The sequence below is a fragment of the Camelina sativa genome, chromosome 7, assembly GCF_030686135.1.
Source record: "Camelina sativa cultivar CO46 ecotype springtype chromosome 7, ASM3068613v1".
In the NCBI taxonomy this organism is placed as follows: domain Eukaryota; kingdom Viridiplantae; phylum Streptophyta; class Magnoliopsida; order Brassicales; family Brassicaceae; genus Camelina; species Camelina sativa.
In genome coordinates, this window is record NC_141886.1 from 26,590,268 (window position 1) to 26,607,247 (window position 16,980).

The 16,980-nt window shown below is 36.4% G+C and overlaps 3 protein-coding genes across 4 annotated transcripts; all 3 read left to right on the plus strand.

Moving 5' to 3' along the window:
• The first annotated feature begins 2,788 nt into the window (after window positions 1-2,788).
• Window positions 2,789-8,041, plus strand: LOC104702428 (squamosa promoter-binding-like protein 16). 2 transcript variants are annotated; one of them, XM_087459324.1, is made up of 11 exons: window positions 2,789-3,450; window positions 3,589-4,203; window positions 4,300-4,496; window positions 4,595-5,415; window positions 5,503-5,577; window positions 5,665-5,772; window positions 5,863-5,974; window positions 6,061-6,196; window positions 6,277-6,421; window positions 6,516-7,097; window positions 7,180-8,041. In XM_087459324.1, exons 2-11 carry the CDS (start codon window positions 3,647-3,649, stop codon window positions 7,585-7,587), a joined length of 3,141 nt encoding a protein of 1,046 aa, XP_087315450.1. In that variant the 5' UTR covers window positions 2,789-3,450; window positions 3,589-3,646; the 3' UTR covers window positions 7,588-8,041. The 2 variants fall into 2 exon arrangements, with proteins under 2 accessions (XP_087315450.1, XP_087315451.1); XM_087459325.1 differs by having other exon boundaries at window positions 3,079-3,458.
• Window positions 8,042-11,025: 2,984 nt separating this feature from the next.
• LOC104702429 (protein RGF1 INDUCIBLE TRANSCRIPTION FACTOR 1-like) lies at window positions 11,026-12,959 on the plus strand. Its single transcript, XM_010418277.3, has 4 exons — window positions 11,026-11,647; window positions 11,762-11,968; window positions 12,052-12,267; window positions 12,352-12,959. The coding sequence occupies exons 1-4, from the start codon at window positions 11,645-11,647 to the stop codon at window positions 12,670-12,672; spliced, it is 747 nt and encodes a 248-aa protein (XP_010416579.1). The 5' UTR covers window positions 11,026-11,644; the 3' UTR covers window positions 12,673-12,959.
• Window positions 12,960-13,637: 678 nt separating this feature from the next.
• Window positions 13,638-14,457, plus strand: LOC147941729 (S-protein homolog 3-like). The gene has a single exon (XM_087459326.1). It carries the CDS (start codon window positions 13,668-13,670, stop codon window positions 14,151-14,153), a length of 486 nt encoding a protein of 161 aa, XP_087315452.1. The 5' UTR covers window positions 13,638-13,667; the 3' UTR covers window positions 14,154-14,457.
• The last annotated feature ends 2,523 nt before the right edge of the window (window positions 14,458-16,980 follow it).

Consider the following 16,980-nt stretch of genomic DNA (forward strand, 5'->3'; position numbering starts at 1 on the left):
GTAGCTCCAATCTGATACACATGTTCGATATATGGTTATGTACCAGCATGTGAAATTACTATCGTTTGATTATCTTTATCTTCTTTATTACTATGAAGTTTAGATAACCAAAACATGATTAAAGTAGTTTTCTTCTCTCTATCGTTGATGTTTGAACTCGAAACGTTCAAAACTTTTGTAGTTATCGATCGCTGAAACTATCAACTGTAGTTGAATTGCTAGTGTAGTTTGTTTAGCTATTGTTTTTTAAGTTTAATTTGTTCCGATTTCATGCATTTTACTTAGGCTATTTTTTTAGACTTATTGACTGCTTGGCTATTTGTAGCAATCATGCGTAATCCAGATAGATTTATGCATGTTGATGTAAACAAAAACACTTTGTCCTCAAGTCTAGGTCCCAAAGATATTGTGTCGGCCGACAAACTAAATACGCTCGTTAGCTAACCCATAAGTTAATATTATAACGAAATTATTAGGGGTTTCAGATGAATAATGAGAGTAATCAACTGATGTGAAATTTGTATTATAATATTTTTTTTACTAATTAGGAAACAAACAGAACTTCTCCACGTTACGTAATCAGACACTAAAAAAGCTCCCAAGAATAACTTAAATCTTTAAAAATATAAAAAATCGGAATCGATTGCAACAAACCATATTTGTTCAAAAAGATTCGTTATCGTTCGGTCGTTCTAAAGTCTAAACCAATTAATTAATCATGAAGAGCTTCTTTTGGCATTACCAAACGTGACATATTCCATCGAGAATTAATAAAACCGATTATGCTTTCCTATTTTTTCGTTGGTATCGTGATCGTCCTTATTATTATTATCAAAAGCCCATAATTAACGTGCACGTTCTTCGATCAAGAACACTTCCAATCAAATTTCGGAAATTACGGTGACAATATCTCCTCCATATAGGAAAAACAGTAGCAGAATACAGGAAACGATTTGTGTACGCGTCAATAGGTAACAGTTGACCAACAAAATAAAATATAACGTTTGGATTTTGCACCCAAACCTCATGTCTAGTTTTGGAAAGTGCATGATTCATATGGGTAGATTACGGAGGCTTCAACTTGATACAAATGGTGTCGTCACTCGTGATCTCAAATGTTTTATCTTGTAATCAGGGCCGGACCGAATATATTTGCTGTCTAAAGCAAAATTGCCCATTAACAAACCGAAATAAAATTAAAATTGGCAATCAGCCTGTTTCTGGACTTGAACCCGACACCCACTGCCCTTAACATAGACTTAGCGACTGTATTAAAGGAATTTTTTGTAAACTGATGCCCTTAATTTGTTCATATATTTGTGATGCCTAAAGCATCTGCTTGTTGGGCTTTAGCCCCGGACCGGCTCTGCTTGTAATACCCACTTATTATAACGAGTACATTTTCACACACAAATGAATAAATATTTATGTGACTTGGTTTTCTTTGTTGGATACTAGTAAAAAGATATTTGGTAAGAAACTTTTACAAAAGCTTAATAAATAGTACCTGTTTAATTGTTCTTTTGATAGTACAAACTTGTGACAATGCTTTTCGTACAAATAATATTTTTCAAATTCATCGTGAATGAATATGTAAACAAAAAGGTTGCGAAAAAGGAGAAAAGAGAGAGGTAGTACACAAAGCTCATCTATCTACGAATGGGTTTGTCAGTATTCTCCAATCAAAATTGACATCTACCTTTCCGTACCAAATACAGCTGTTTGTTTCTCCACTTTTTAATCTATTACATGTAATGTAGTACGTATCTTAATTACATTCACACAATCTTATGCATATACTTCCATCACACAAGAGAGAGAAATATAAGCAAAAAAGGTTAAACTTGATACGAAGAAAAATGATTTACGAATTATCTTAACTTGATAAAAAGGCTAAAAGGGACTATTCTCGTGTTCGGATGTGTCACGCGCCGTAAGCTACTTGTTGCGTTGCATGCCGCGTAAAGAAAGAGATAGACTCACGCGACATAAATCCGTACATGAGACTGAGAGAGATCGATCTCTTGTCTAAAGAAGGGGCTGTTTCGTAGTTTTGTGAAAATAAAAAAGGGTAGTTATGTCTTTGTAACATCGACAGGTTTTTGGTGGAATGGGAACGGTTTGGTGTGTGTGTTTTTAAGCCTTTTAGGCCTTTTTTACCTTCCGTTGTTGTGACGCCGACTTCCCCAAACGCGGACGCGTTTTTTTTTATGGGTTACTTATTAGTGTGTTTAATTACTACTTTTAGACTTATTATAGTACATTAAGCTTAAACCTAAAAACTGATAACTCCCAAATCCCAATTTATACGTCTCATTTATATGAATATATAGCGTGATTCGCGTTACCGAGCTAGCTAGACTGTGTAATAGAATACAACTGTGACCTTTTGTTTTGATTCTTTTGACATCTCTCTCTCTCTTTTTGTGTGTACGAAATCTGTTTCTTCAGTATCGTTCAAGTATATTTGTTTATACTTTTAGTTGATAAGTGCACATTGTTGAACTATATATAATGCAATTATTAGTTATAAGAAAGAAAAAAAGCATTTTGTTTATTTAAAATATTGATCAACTCTATTTTTTTTTTCTTTCCTACACGTAAAAACGATAATGAATACTACTTGGGTGGACATAGGATAGTCAAAATACTCAATAGGTTGTATTCCTTATATTGAAATGAAGCTGAGGTCTATTGAATTTTTTTTTATTTTTTTTTGTTTCTCGATGACGTATCAAGTATCAACACGAAATATATTATTGTTATCCTTTACATATATAAAGAAAGAGAGACTAATAATAAAACAGACTCATACTCAAAATGTTTGATAGGAAAATTGGAAAATATCAAAATTTCAAATGGTGAATACTCATTAGTAGTAGTGAATAATACAATAGAGAGATTATGAATAATACGAATTTGTATTATTGGAAATGTATATTCATATATTATTGTTTTTTTTTCCTTTGTTTTTTCTCTGTAAATAATGAAGTATCTTGGATCCTTCATCTTTTTCTTTTTTTTTTCGCGAGACTATTACAGAAATGACCCCTTGTTCGTTCAGAATTTACAGTTTGTGCCACCGCCGAACAAAGTAAGAAAAAAGTTCCTAAAAAAGGTTAGGAGTTGAAGAACAGAGAGAGAGAGAGAGAAAACAAGGAAAGAGGCTAAAAAAAAAAAAAAAAGAGAAAGAACACAAATTTGAGAGGGAAACACAACAAGGAAGAGAGACGGAGAATTAGAAAGCCCTCGATTCTGAATCGATTTTTCAGGTAGAAAATTTCGGAAGATTCGATTTTGGGAAGTTGGCCTCAATCTGAACAAAGTCTCTGTTTTTTATTTTTTTTGAGATTCAATTTCGGAAAAAGGTGTTGTTTTTTTCTTTGTACCATTTACTTAGAAGCTTGGATTCCAAAACCAAGTACGATTGAGCAGAGGAGTTATGCTCAGGTAACAGAGTCGGTCCTTTTTCAAATTTACGAAATTTATGTTCATCTGATCTCTCTCTCTCTCTTCTATTTTCGGATAAAAGAGATCCCTTTTTATTTTCAAAATCTCTTATTAATTCTCTTTTGTTGAATTTTGTAGTTTGTGATAGGTGAAGAGTAAAAAAGAGTCGAGTTTTAGAGAGAGAGAGACGATAGAAATGGATGAGGTAGGTCCTCAAGTAGCTGCTCCGATTTCAATTCACCATCCCATGGGAAAAAAACGAGATCTTTATCATCATCATCAGCCACACTGGCTTGTGCCATCTCAGCAGCCTAAAAATGATTGGAATCCCAATTTGTGGGAGTGGGATAGCCAAAGATTTGAAGCTAAACAAGTTGAGGCGGGGGCAAAGTCTCTCCGCCTTGGTAGTAGTAGTAACAATCATAACAACAACAACAACGGTGGTTTGAGTTACGAGGGAGGAGGAGAAAGAGGCCTTGATTTGAATCTGGCCAGTGGTTTTAACGATTTCGAAGACACGCCGGTGGCTGTAACCAGTCCTCCTCCTAACAAGAAGGTTAAGTCCGGATCTCCGGGAAGGGGCGGCGGCGGCGGAGGAGGGAACTACCCTAAGTGTCAGGTTGATAATTGTAAGGAAGATCTATCAATTGCTAAGGATTATCATAGAAGACATAAAGTCTGTGAGGTTCATAGCAAAGCTACCAAAGCTCTTGTTGGCAAACAGATGCAGAGGTTTTGCCAACAGTGTAGCAGGTGAATAGAATCTGACTTTTTTTTATTTATTGTAATCAATCCTTTTTTAGCTAGTGATAATTGGGTTCTTAAAGATTGGAACTTTTTGGTTGCTAGGTTTCATCTGCTATCTGAGTTTGATGAGGGAAAGAGAAGTTGTAGGCGTAGATTGGCTGGCCATAACAGGCGGAGGAGGAAAACGCAGCCCGAAGAGATTACATCTCGGGTTGTAGCTCCCGGGAATCGTGATAATACTTCTAATAACGCTAATATGGATGTCCTGGCTTTGTTAACAGCTTTAGCTTGTGCACAAGGTACTTTAGGCTTTGCATCATTCTCTCTCTCTCTCTCTGGTTATTCTGTTTTTAGATGATCCATGTTTTAAAACATAGTCGGTTTTGTGTTCCTTCAGGTAGGAATGAAGCTAAACCTAACGGGTCTCCGGGAGTGCCTCAAAGAGGGCAACTTGTTCAGATACTTAACAAGATCAATGCTTTACCTCTACCTATGGATCTTGTCTCAAAGTTGAACAATATTGGAATTTTAGCCAGAAAAAATCCGGATCAACCTTCCGCGTTGAACCCTCAAAATGGTATGGATGGGGCTTCATCTCCGTCTACCATGGACTTACTTGCTGTTCTCTCGGCAACTTTAGGCTCATCTGCACCTGAGGCTATAGCATTGTTATCTCAAGGAGGGTTTGGTAACAAAGAAAGCAATGAAAAAACCAAGTTAACTTCTTCTGATCACGGTTTTACCACCAATTTAGAAAAGAGAACTTTGGAGTTTCCTTCTTTTGGGGGAGGAGAGAGGACAAGTAGCAGTAACCATTCTCCTTCTCAGGATTCAGATTCACGCGGTCAGGACACTATATCGAGCTTATCTCTACAACTATTCACCTCTTCACCAGAGGATGAAAGTCGACCAACAGTTGCATCTTCAACAAAGTATTATTCTTCAGCCAGCAGTAACCCTGTTGATGATAGATCACCATCATCGTCTCCGGTCATGCAGGAGTTATTCCCGCTGCAGACTTCTCCTGAAAGCAGGAGGTCTAACAATTACAGAAACACTAGTCCCAGTCCCAAGACCAGTTGTATGCCCCTAGAGCTCTTTGGCGCATCAATCAGAGGTCCTGCTGCAAATCCTAATTTTAATGTTTCCAGGCATCAATCTGGTTATGCCTCATCTGGTTCGGATTATTCTCCTCCCAGCTTAAACTCTGATGCTCAGGTATGCAGCAAGTCATATTCCCTTAGTAAACTAAATTAAGTTCTTAGTAAAGCAGGTCTAAAGCCATTTTTATGGTTTTACAAACAGGACCGCACAGGAAAGATAGTTTTCAAACTACTTGGAAAAGATCCTAGTCAGCTCCCTGGGACATTGCGAACAGAGGTGATTGCTTCTGGGGCATTTCTAGCCTTCTTAAAATGTTAAACATATATATATTAAGTCCTAACAGTTGGCAATTCTTAATTTCAGATCTATAACTGGCTTTCTAGCATTCCATCAGAAATGGAGAGTTATATCAGGCCTGGTTGTGTTATTTTATCAGTCTATGTGGCAATGTCAGCGTCTGCTTGGGAACAAGTGGGTGAATTTACTGAATATTGGTTAACACTATTCAAAATTTGCTCGAAGCATCCTCAGGAGCTGATGGGTTTTATGTTTTATTTGCAGCTTGAGGAAAACTTGCTGGAACGGGTTAGTTCTTTGGTTCAAGATTCAGATTTTTGGAGTAACACAAGATTTTTGATCAGTACAGGCAGACAGCTTGCATCATACAAACATGGTGAATGCTCAGCCTGATACCTCTGTGTCTGTTGGTGCGAATGGTCTGCAAGATAATGACTTTTTCATTTCTATGCAATATTACAGGTAGAATTCGTCTGAGCAAATCTTGGAGAACTTTGAATTCACCAGAGCTGATCACAGTGTCGCCGTTGGCTGTTGTAGCCGGTGAAGAAACAGCTTTGACAGTAAGGGGTAGAAACTTGACTAGTGACGGAATGAGGTAAACAATTTTTGTATGGATTCAGCTATTTTTTTCATCTTTCTGTCTTTTTCCCTCAAGCTTTATGGTCAATGCTGCAGTTTTCGTTGCGCGCATATGGGTAACTACGCGTCAATGGAGGTAACTGGAACAGAACATAAAAGAACGAAATTTGATGAGTTAAACGTAGGTAGTTTCAAAGTTCAGAGTGCAAGCCCTGTTTCTCTAGGACGCTGTTTCATTGAGGTAAGGACATTTGGAAATACGAAAATTTAAAGTTTCTTAGTAAGTCTTGGTTTTTGGAAGATGTTATTTTAACAGTTCTATTATGTCAAAACAGGTGGAGAATGGATTCAGAGGTGACAGTTTCCCTTTGATAATAGCCAATGCCAGGATTTGCAAAGAGTTGAATCGCCTTGAAGACGAGTTTCATACAAAAGACGTGATAGAAGAACAAACACACAACTTAGATCGTCCGAGATCAAGAGAAGAAGTTCTTTGCTTCTTAAATGAGCTTGGTTGGCTATTTCAGAGGAAATGGACATCCAATATTCATGGAGAATCCGACTTTTCTCTTCCCCGCTTTAAATTTATGCTCGTATGCTCGGTTGAAAGAGATTACTGTGCTCTCATAAGAACTCTCCTGGATATGATGGTAGAGAGAAATTTGGGAGAAGACGGTCTGATGAACAAGGAGTCCTTAGATATGCTGGCTGAGAGTCAGCTATTGAATCGCGCTGTCAAAAGGAGAAACACAAAAATGGCTGAAACGCTGATTCATTATTCTGTCAATCCCTCTACTAAAAACTTCATCTTCTTACCTAATATCGCTGGACCTGGCGGTATAACACCTTTGCATTTGGCTGCTTCCACATCTGGTTCTGATGATATGATTGATGTCCTGACTAATGATCCACAAGAGGTACAGTTTCTATTTTTAGAACCCATCTCTTTAGCCTCTTGTGTTTTTTTAATCACTAACCCGAGTTTTCACGTTGTTTCAGATTGGATTATCTTGCTGGAATTCCCTAGTCGATGCAACCGGGCAGACTCCATTTAGCTATGCTTCAATGAGAAACAACCACAGTTACAACACCCTGGTGGCTCGTAAACTTGCAGATAAAAGAAACGGTCAAATATCTCTGAACATCGAAAATGGGATCGATCAGATTGGTCTGAGTAAGAGACTAAGCTCAGGGCTCAAGAGATCTTGCAACACATGTGCAAGTGTCGCTCTAAAGTATCAGAAAAGGGTTTCAGGTTCACATCGTTTGTTCCCAACGCCGATCATCCACTCGATGCTTGCTGTTGCGACAGTCTGCGTTTGCGTCTGCGTGTTTATGCACGCTTTCCCTATCGTCAGACAAGGCTCTCACTTCAGTTGGGGAGGTCTTGATTATGGCTCAATCTGAGGTTTGTATAATTAACTGCTGTTAGAAAGAAAAAAATGAGTAAAAAATGGGGTGAAGGATCCTGAGAACAAGAGGCAAAGTGAGAAAACTAAACCCAAAGACATGTGGGAATTTCGTCATTACAGAGAATGAGATCAAATACGCACTGGTCTTTTATGAGCCAGAGAATACAGAGAAGAAACGGGTTTTGGGTGTCAGAGCAGAGACAGCTTCAACACCCGAGTTTTTTTTTATACTTTGGCTAATTATGTTTTTATTCTTGAATCTGTTAATTTCCTTGTACTTTAATTACAGTTTTTAGTTTCTTCTCTCTTAACAACACAGAAGCTGTGGCTATTTACTGAATCTTGTTTTCTTCCTTGTATCTACTTTGAAGATTGTTGTAAACTTGTACTGTAATATCTTTTCTTAATGCTATGTAAAGTAGTATATAGCCGCCACTTGCTAAATAAAAGTGAACCACAACGTGTCACGTGAGTTACCTGCGATATTGACTATTATTGTTCAGGTAGTATTTTATCCTATCTTTGCTTTCTTCTCACAAAATGTCTTAAAAAGTTTCTTTCTTTTTCACTTTTCCAAATACAGACAAAACTAAACAAACAAACCAATAATCGCTTCTTGTAGAATTGAAAAGAGATAAAAATACAAAAAAAAAAGAAAAAAAAAAGGCGATTCGTCAACTTTTCTCCCAACATATTCAACAATAAGTGGTTATGTGTAATTTTCTATAGATTGCTACAACTGATTACGTCGATCATACTTCTCTTTTTATTATTATCTCTTTACGATGTTCCATTTATATTTTATTTATTTCAGTCTCTTTCTCGAGTAATAATAGTATAATACATTACATATTGATGGTTTACACATTATCACTTCTGTAATATTTTGACCTTTCTTTTCTAATTGCCCGCAAAGCAAATAAAAAACTTAAAAACATATGAAGTAAAACAGATGAAAAAGACAAATTATTTTGGATAAGTTACTTGAAACTGCTTTATATTTTTGACGTTTCTCTAAGACTTGTTACTTTCAATTTCACTAGTGTGTATATTAGATATTTGATGTAGAAGATAACGAAATAATAGAAGACAGATAATTAAATTGCATAATTCTTAGGGTAGGGACTCGAAAACTCGCAGTGTTCACATTTCACGCAATCTCGATGTGAATTTTGTTCTCATCTATTGAAACTAGATTTTTTTATCTTTATCCATTCATTACTATCCTCCACTAGATGATAAGAACTCTAAATTCAAATAGAATTAACAATGATAATAGCCCCTTCTCTCTAAAACAAACCTAGTTTTTCTTCACCGTCGATTGCCTCCCCGGTTGTTTTTACGGCGTCGGAGAGGGCTCCTCTCCCTGTTCTTATAGCTCTTTGGTGATTTCTCCTCAGTGTTCCCCTCTTTGGATGTTGCAACAGTCCTCCGATCCGTTTCTGGACTCTGGGTAAGTGGTTCCGTTTCAGATCTGGTGCGTGTCAGCGGCGAGGTGTTCGTGGTTGGTCGTTGGAGCTTCTACCAGAGCGCATGTTTGAGGATTTCACCGCTCTAGAAAGTTTCTCCGGCGGATCTGGGTTGAGGGTCTCGTTGTGCATCGTTTCTCTACGGTGGTTGTTGGCTATGATGAGTGTTAGAGATCTGGGTTCTCTCTGTTTCTGTGAGTCTCAGAGATCGGTCTACAGCGGTTCTTGTCGTCGAAGTTGCAGATCCTCTCTTTCTCCAGTCGGTTCGCTTGTTCTTCACCGGGATCGGGGTTCGTCAGGTGAGTGGTTGTTGGGCTGCGCTTCATTGAAGGACTGGGAGTCAAGAAGCAACAGGAGCGAGGCAAGCTTTCTTCTCTGTCACCGGAGTGGTGTGGTTTTTCCGGCATGTGTTGCGGCTGTGGCTTTTTCCTAGCGGTCGAAGGGCTTCAGATCTGGTTCCTCCTGGTATGAAGACGCCATAGGAGATGCAGATAAGTCCTTCACGGCTCAACCGTTAGGATTAGTGGCTGCGGCAGCGGCGGAAGACACATGCTGGTAGGTGGGTTGTCCGGTGAGTGTTTTGGTGGTTAACAGTAGATCCTTTTAGGATCTTAGATGGCTTTCATGGGTTATGGTTGTTGAGAGGATGGTTTGAGCCACCTACTCTCTCTAGCCTCCGTGCTTAGTATCCACCAGACCGGATTGAAGTCAGCTTTGCCTCGGGAAGGTTTTCCGGTTGAATGGATTCGGAAATCAAGGGCTTGGGTCCGAGTATGTCGTCTTGCTAGGTCGGGGATTCGATGTTCATTGGGTGGCGGAGAGTCGGAGGATTGATCTATTCCGAAAGTTTTGTGGTGGGTTTGACTCGCCGTTGGTGAAGGCTATGCGACGGGATTCGAAAACTCCGGTTAAAGAACCGGATCTGGCGATGAAGTCACAAAACGGTGGGACTTGTTTTCGTCGGTGCTAGTAGATCTGATCCTCTGCTTTCGTTTAACCGCCCGGAACCAACCTTGTTTTTTTCTCTGTTTCTGTTCGCCGGAAAAACAACCGGTTTTGTAACTATTGTTTTCCTGTATTTTCATGCCTAAGTCCAATTTGGGTCGGCCCATTAATAAAACTAAAATTTAAAAAAAAAAAAAAAAAACAAACAATGATAATAGCAGATATTCTCTTTTGTCAACGGATAACGGTAAGATATGTTTAAAGAATGGTGATAAGATTGAGCTATTCGCAACTGGTGAAATATCTATTAAAAAGATACCATAAGAAATGCAATTATATATTTTATCAGTCGACATAAGCTTCAAACAGGGTGAGCCTATAAGAAATCATGTGTGAACAATTTGACACACACGCATAAGCCGTACAGCTAATATAAGATCCGGGACAAATCCTCTTAGTTTTGGCTTTGACCGTAAAAAGCTAACAGTTTAGATCACACACAAGACACAACCCTGAAACTGGAAAGCACTTTCACCAAAAGCACTCACTAGATGATAAGAACTCTTTAATATATATTTTTTTGTTAAATATAGAAAATACTAGTACTATTAGCATTTGGATCACGTGACAAGACGCTTACTGACCTTACGATTATAAAAGAGGTGGCATACGTACGCCGCGACTCAACTTCTCCATCCGACGGTCTAGGATTTGTCATGTGGGTTAACTAGAAAAGGACAAAAGCGTTTGCCACGTTACGCAGAAAAGATTGTCCTCTTAATCCAACGGCTCAGACCAGAATCTACACCAATCCCTCAATTCTGTTCTGTCTCCCCTCGTGTCCGTCGATCCCTCTGGCTCTTCACTTGATGCCACGTGTTTCTAATGTGACCAAAGGTAATATAAATTAGCTCCTTTTTCTTCTTTTAATAGTATCCACCACACTCGGTTTCTCTCGTATGGCCGTATCCTACCACTAGTTATGTTATATGTGGATATTTATCACAAATATTGAACGTAACGAATATTATTATACTGATACAATCGAAAAATTTGGTAGAAAATAATATCTTCCTACGTTGGGAGTGATGTAGGACCGAATAAAATAGTCGGCTAAATTTTGATATTTGTCGCGGACCACGAAATAGTAAAAATGATTTATCATCATTTGTGAGGCCAGCAATAATGATTCAGAATTTTCAAGAATACTACTACTCTTTTTTGTTTTAGTTCCTTTACTTCTGGGGTCTCGAGAGACCCACACATGTGCACACAAATATACGTGTGTCTCTCCTGGACTTAAAAAGCAAAAATTAGCAGACACTTATTTGGCCAAAGGAAAAGTAATTAAAGAAAACTAAAAATAAACAATTTTTACAAAAAGAGGATATCTATATGGATTTTCATGTGAATTATATAAAACTCTGAAAAAAATTATATCGGTGGCCGACTTAAAAAAAACAAGAAAAACCTCAATTTCTCTTCTTTTTTTTTTCTTTCAGCTATTTGCCGCCGCGGCCTCCTCTAAATCAAAACTTCTCTTCTTAGTCTTTTCAATCTTTCTTAGGTCAGTTATTCTTATTCACTCTTCAAGCTGGCTATTGAAAACCTCAATAACAACATATCACAAGAACACTCATGGTAATTTGAATGATTCTTCTTCTTCTGACTCTCGTTTCTTTCCATAAGAGTTAATAATGTGCAGATTCTTATATTTTAACCCTTTGAATTTGGTGTCAAAAATCTATCTTCCAGGGACCGATGATGAGAGCAGAAGAAGATAACTACAATCTGAGTCCTCCACCATGGCTAATCCCTATGCTAAGAGCAAACTACTTCGTCCCTTGTTCCATCCACGCTGCTTCCAACAAGAGCGAATGCAACATGTTCTGTCTCGACTGCACTTCCGAAGCCTTTTGCTCTTACTGTTTGCTCAATCACAGAAACCATCGTGTCCTTCAGGTTTGTTTCCATCACATTCATAATCATTGTTCTTGTATTTCCCTTTCAATTCACAGAAATTGGAACTGGTATGTTATCCGCAGATACGGAGGTCATCGTACCACAACGTTGTGAGGGTGAACGAGATTCAGAAGTACATAGACATCTCTTGTGTTCAGACTTACATAATCAACAGCGCAAGGATCGTCTTCTTGAACGAACGACCTCAGCCAAGAATCGGCAAAGGCGTCACCAACACTTGTGAAATCTGTTGCAGAAGCCTTCTTGATTCTTTCCGTTTCTGCTCCCTCGGTTGCAAAGTAAACTCTCTTCTCCTCTGTTTTCCTCTGTTTGTTTGGTTGAAATGACCATATTGACCTTTGTTGTTTTGGTGATTTGTTTAGCTTGGAGGGATGAAGCGAGGAAGGAATGATCCAAGTCTAACCTTCTCTCTGAGAGGGAAGCATGGAAGGGAGTACGAAGGTGAGTGGGAATCTGATGAGGCGACCACACCAACTAAGATACGGAAGACGACGTGTGCTTTCAACCGTCTCATGAGTGGTCTCTCCATCTCCACCGTTAAGTTTGATTACTTGTCCGGAGATCAACGTTCTTTGAGCTCCGGTGATGATAGCGGTTTTAATCTTTCTCCGGGGACACCACCGATTTATAATCACCGGAACTCAAGCAGACGTAAGGGAGTCCCACACCGTGCTCCGTTCTGAAGTTATAACTTTAAGCGTAACCTAATTATATGTATAAAAATCTAGAAAATGTGGTCATTATATTGTATACGGTTAGTACTTAGTATTGCTTTTTAACCTCTTGAAGATATAGGAATATATATATATATATATATATATGAATGTAGTATAGTATCATGTTTTGTTTGTTTTATAAATATAGATACTAGGTTATATACTCAAAAAGGATTGAAATATGCTTGTCATATAGTTTTTTGGCTGTAAATATACGTTTGAAAAGATATATGGTTCGTGGTATGTTACTTGTATCGTTTCGGTGTGTTATCGTCAGTTTCAACTAGGATTACAGAATTTTGACTTAATTGATTATGAATTGTGTGACTAGTTTCATAAATTTTTTGGAGTGTATTATCTATTAAGGAAAGAGTATCAAGAAAATAAGCTTGATTGTTAGGTAATTTGAAACTTATTTATAAGTTATATCATGATTTGTACTTATATATAAGTTGTATCATTCCATTCAATAATATAACAACAATAATAATACAATCCTATTCAATCTATTTATATGGTAATAGATCTGATACCATGTAAATAGATTGAATAGGACATTATTATTATTGTTGTTATATTATTGAATGGAATGATAGAACTTATTTATAAGTACAAATCATAATTAAATGGATTACATAGAATGATATAATTAATATTTATTAGAGTAATATATGAAAAAGAGTAAATCATAGGTGATATGATAATCTTTCCTTAATACTATCATTTTAAGTAATTTGTTGATTTTTGGATATGAAATTTGATCTCGATATGAATAGAATAAGAAACAACAAACTATAATTAGGCAACAGATAATAATATACTATAAATATTCTTCTTTGTCAAGTATAGCAGCATACTATTAATATTTGTATTGATCTTTAATTCTATAAATAAAATAAACAGTGACTATAAATATTGTTATCTAGCTTCTGCCAATTCTCATACCAAAGAGGATTAGAATCATGGCTATCTTCTGTAGTCATCAGTTTTATAAACTGATGATCTACAGTTTTGTTTGTTACGTGTTGGTGTCGTCATTGTTAGCTTTTTCAGATGCTGCATCGGAAGAACCAATCGGGAGAGGTAGACAGTTGTTACCTCTACAAAAGAAAACTGTGATGATCGGTAATATAGTCAGAAACAGAGAGGTTATAAATGTACATTGCAAGTCTTCAGAAGATGACTTGGGATTGCAACACATACGTTACGCTAGTGCATGGTCTTTCAAATTCAGAGTAAATTGGAAAGGCACTACAAAATTTCGCTGCCATATAACGTGGAGGGGAGGTGGTGATCATTGGTTTACAATCTTTAAAGATGGGAGAGACAAATGTGATCTCTGTAAGTGGCAAGTGATTGGAGATGGTGGAAAGGAAGGACCTATGATTCGTACAAGATGGTGGAAAGGAGAAGAAAGTAGGGATGACTATTTCGATTGGGACAAATGATTTTAATTTCAAAACGAAGAAAACATATTTACTATTATTATAAGTGACTTAGTGGTTTATATTTAAACTATTGGGTCATTTATCTAAATTTAAATATGGTGTAAAATATTTTTGAAAGCTGTTGAAAAATGTATAACTAACAATGGCCAATGCTATGCCAACAAATACAGCAAATTATTTTCAAAAGTTAACTTATTTAAAACAAATTGTTAATCGGAGAGATGTTAGTCTTTCAAGTCTGTAATTTCCAAGCTTGTAATTATAGACTTTCGTCTATTTGATAAATAAATTTCACATTTCATCAGAGAAACTTTGAGAAAAAAAACACACACACACAATGCCATGGCCATAATCATCTTTGTTTTATGAAACACAACGTTGCAAGCCCACTAACTAACGATAACAAAATTAATCATCTACTTCATAGCCCAATATTAAGCCTTTTTGAGATCGATCTCTATAATTGTTTCAATTAAGTCCTTTAAACAGAGTACATAACCACTGAGGCTTATTATTTTGTTTGTTCTATGTTTTACCAAAAAAAAATAACAAAAAATATTACACAACCAAGAGTAAGTCCGTGTGCGCACACGAGTCACGACCACGTTATACATAGGATAAACCAGAAATTAGGAAATTTTCTGGCAGGGAACGAAGGCAAACGTGCAAGGAGGTTTATCTAAACAAAACGGTTTAGGTACTTTTCTGGTAGCTATCTAATAATTTTTGGGATCATTGTACCAATATCTATGTCTTTTAAAACATCCCATCTTTCCTGATTAGCACGTGATCATCGTCACCAATAGGACAAACATTTCGTTAACACATAATTAACTAATGTAATTGCCAGTAGGATATACTCTATATTTCATTATTTGAAGCCGTGCAAGAGATTTAAAACTTAGCAACGTGATTGCGTGGCCGTTCTAACAATACGCACACGTCTAAAAAACTATACACTTTTAAATTTCTTGGTTAACATTTTTATACGTCAGTTTTCACGTCTGTATAAATCATTTGTCGAACAATCTTGAAACGGAAGCAACGAAGAAGTAAATTTATAAAACTTCTAAGTTGATTGACTATCTCAGAGACTCAGACCAGTACTATGGCCAATTGCAAAGTTGGAAAACTCTGCAACAAAGCGTGTTTTAACGGAATTCTCTGAAGTTACCTCATTTCCGTTGTAATTAAATGACACATTACGCGTTTAGCAAGCTGCCATTATCAAGATTTGAAGACATCTTCAAGTAAAGGACAAAAGAATTTAATGTATTTACTTTCAATATTCAACTTGACATATCAATTAAGACTTTCATGAACATTGTATGACACCACCGGAAGTCTTATCTCCAATCAATTAATCTAGTTTCTAACAATCTCCTTAGTTCAACAAAATATTGCATAACAGTCCTTTTCAAAGACACATCATATTTAAATTTTGACGATTTATCATTAAAAATAAAGTTAATGAGCACTTTATAATGTATGTGCAACTCTAATGAATATAGTAGTTTTTGAGATCATCTTTGAATAATCTCAACATCATGAAATTTTTGAAGAAAAAAACATTATGAAGTTCTACTAACTCATGACACATTGACATCAATAAATTAAACAGCTCATAGCCTTACACGAATGAAACAGTAGGTGGTATTTGAGCACGGTAAAATATGATAGAACGAATATCTTGTAACGTTTGTGCATACATATATACTATAGCGTCGTTGTGTGATCGTTTATTAGTTTGACCGTATCATGTAATCAGACTTTTGGATTCGGGTCTTTGTTATTCGGAAGTTGAGTATTAAATATAAATATAGTTGGTACGTACGTACTAGGTACTACTGGCTACCAAGTCAACGGCTGAACACGTGAATCCTCCTTGCATTTTGCATGGCCTGCGACCTGTTCGACTTTACACAGTTCAATGTAATAATTAAATGCGTACGGTGTTCCCTAGCTTCTTCGGACTTGTTTTTTTGGTAATAACTGAATGAAACTAAACTATGATTAAAATGCAATAATAAAGTTCATAAATCAATTCAAATTTGTGATTTTCGCGAATTTCGAGAAACATTTTTTTTAATTAGCGATGTCAACGTAATTAATCCAATCCAAGCACACTTAGTTGCACATTATATACTGTTGTGACAGCGAAGTGACATCAAAGCTATGATTACCAGTGATGATAAATTAAGGTTATAAACCTCATTAGACTTATTAAAAATTAATTATCATAAACTTTAACTAAACATAATTCATTAATTCATGAAATTGACTCCGTATCGGAAAAGTTTTGAACTTTTATTGAAGTACATTTTCCTCTATAAAGTTATTTTTATTTCCAAGTACAAGGCAGCATGAGTAAAAGTGATAGTTCTTTGGGGAAAAAGAATGGATAACGTAAACTGCACTTGAGTTGTATCTCGTGAGTGGATAAGAGTATTTCCATTTTCCATTTTTTTAAATGAGTAAGTTTATTGTCTAGTTGGGTTCATCTCCAACTCTACTCGGTTTATATTTTTTCAAATTTGAGTGTAAAATTAAAATTGTAAACTCTAAATATATAGAAAAAAATGAAAGTTTTATGTTAAAGATAAAAATAGAGATGGGTTTAGAAAAGCTCACTCTATACTCTTTTTTTAGAGATGAGAATATATAGAGATGATTGGAAATGTTCATAAAATTATAAATATATCGTTACAAAAGCCACTGTACATTTTTTTTGAATAAAGAATCATTACGAGGGTTACTAGGAAATCTGTTAAAAATTCCCAAAACGGTTGCTACCTAAACCGCGATTGTCGTCATAATTCACCAAAAT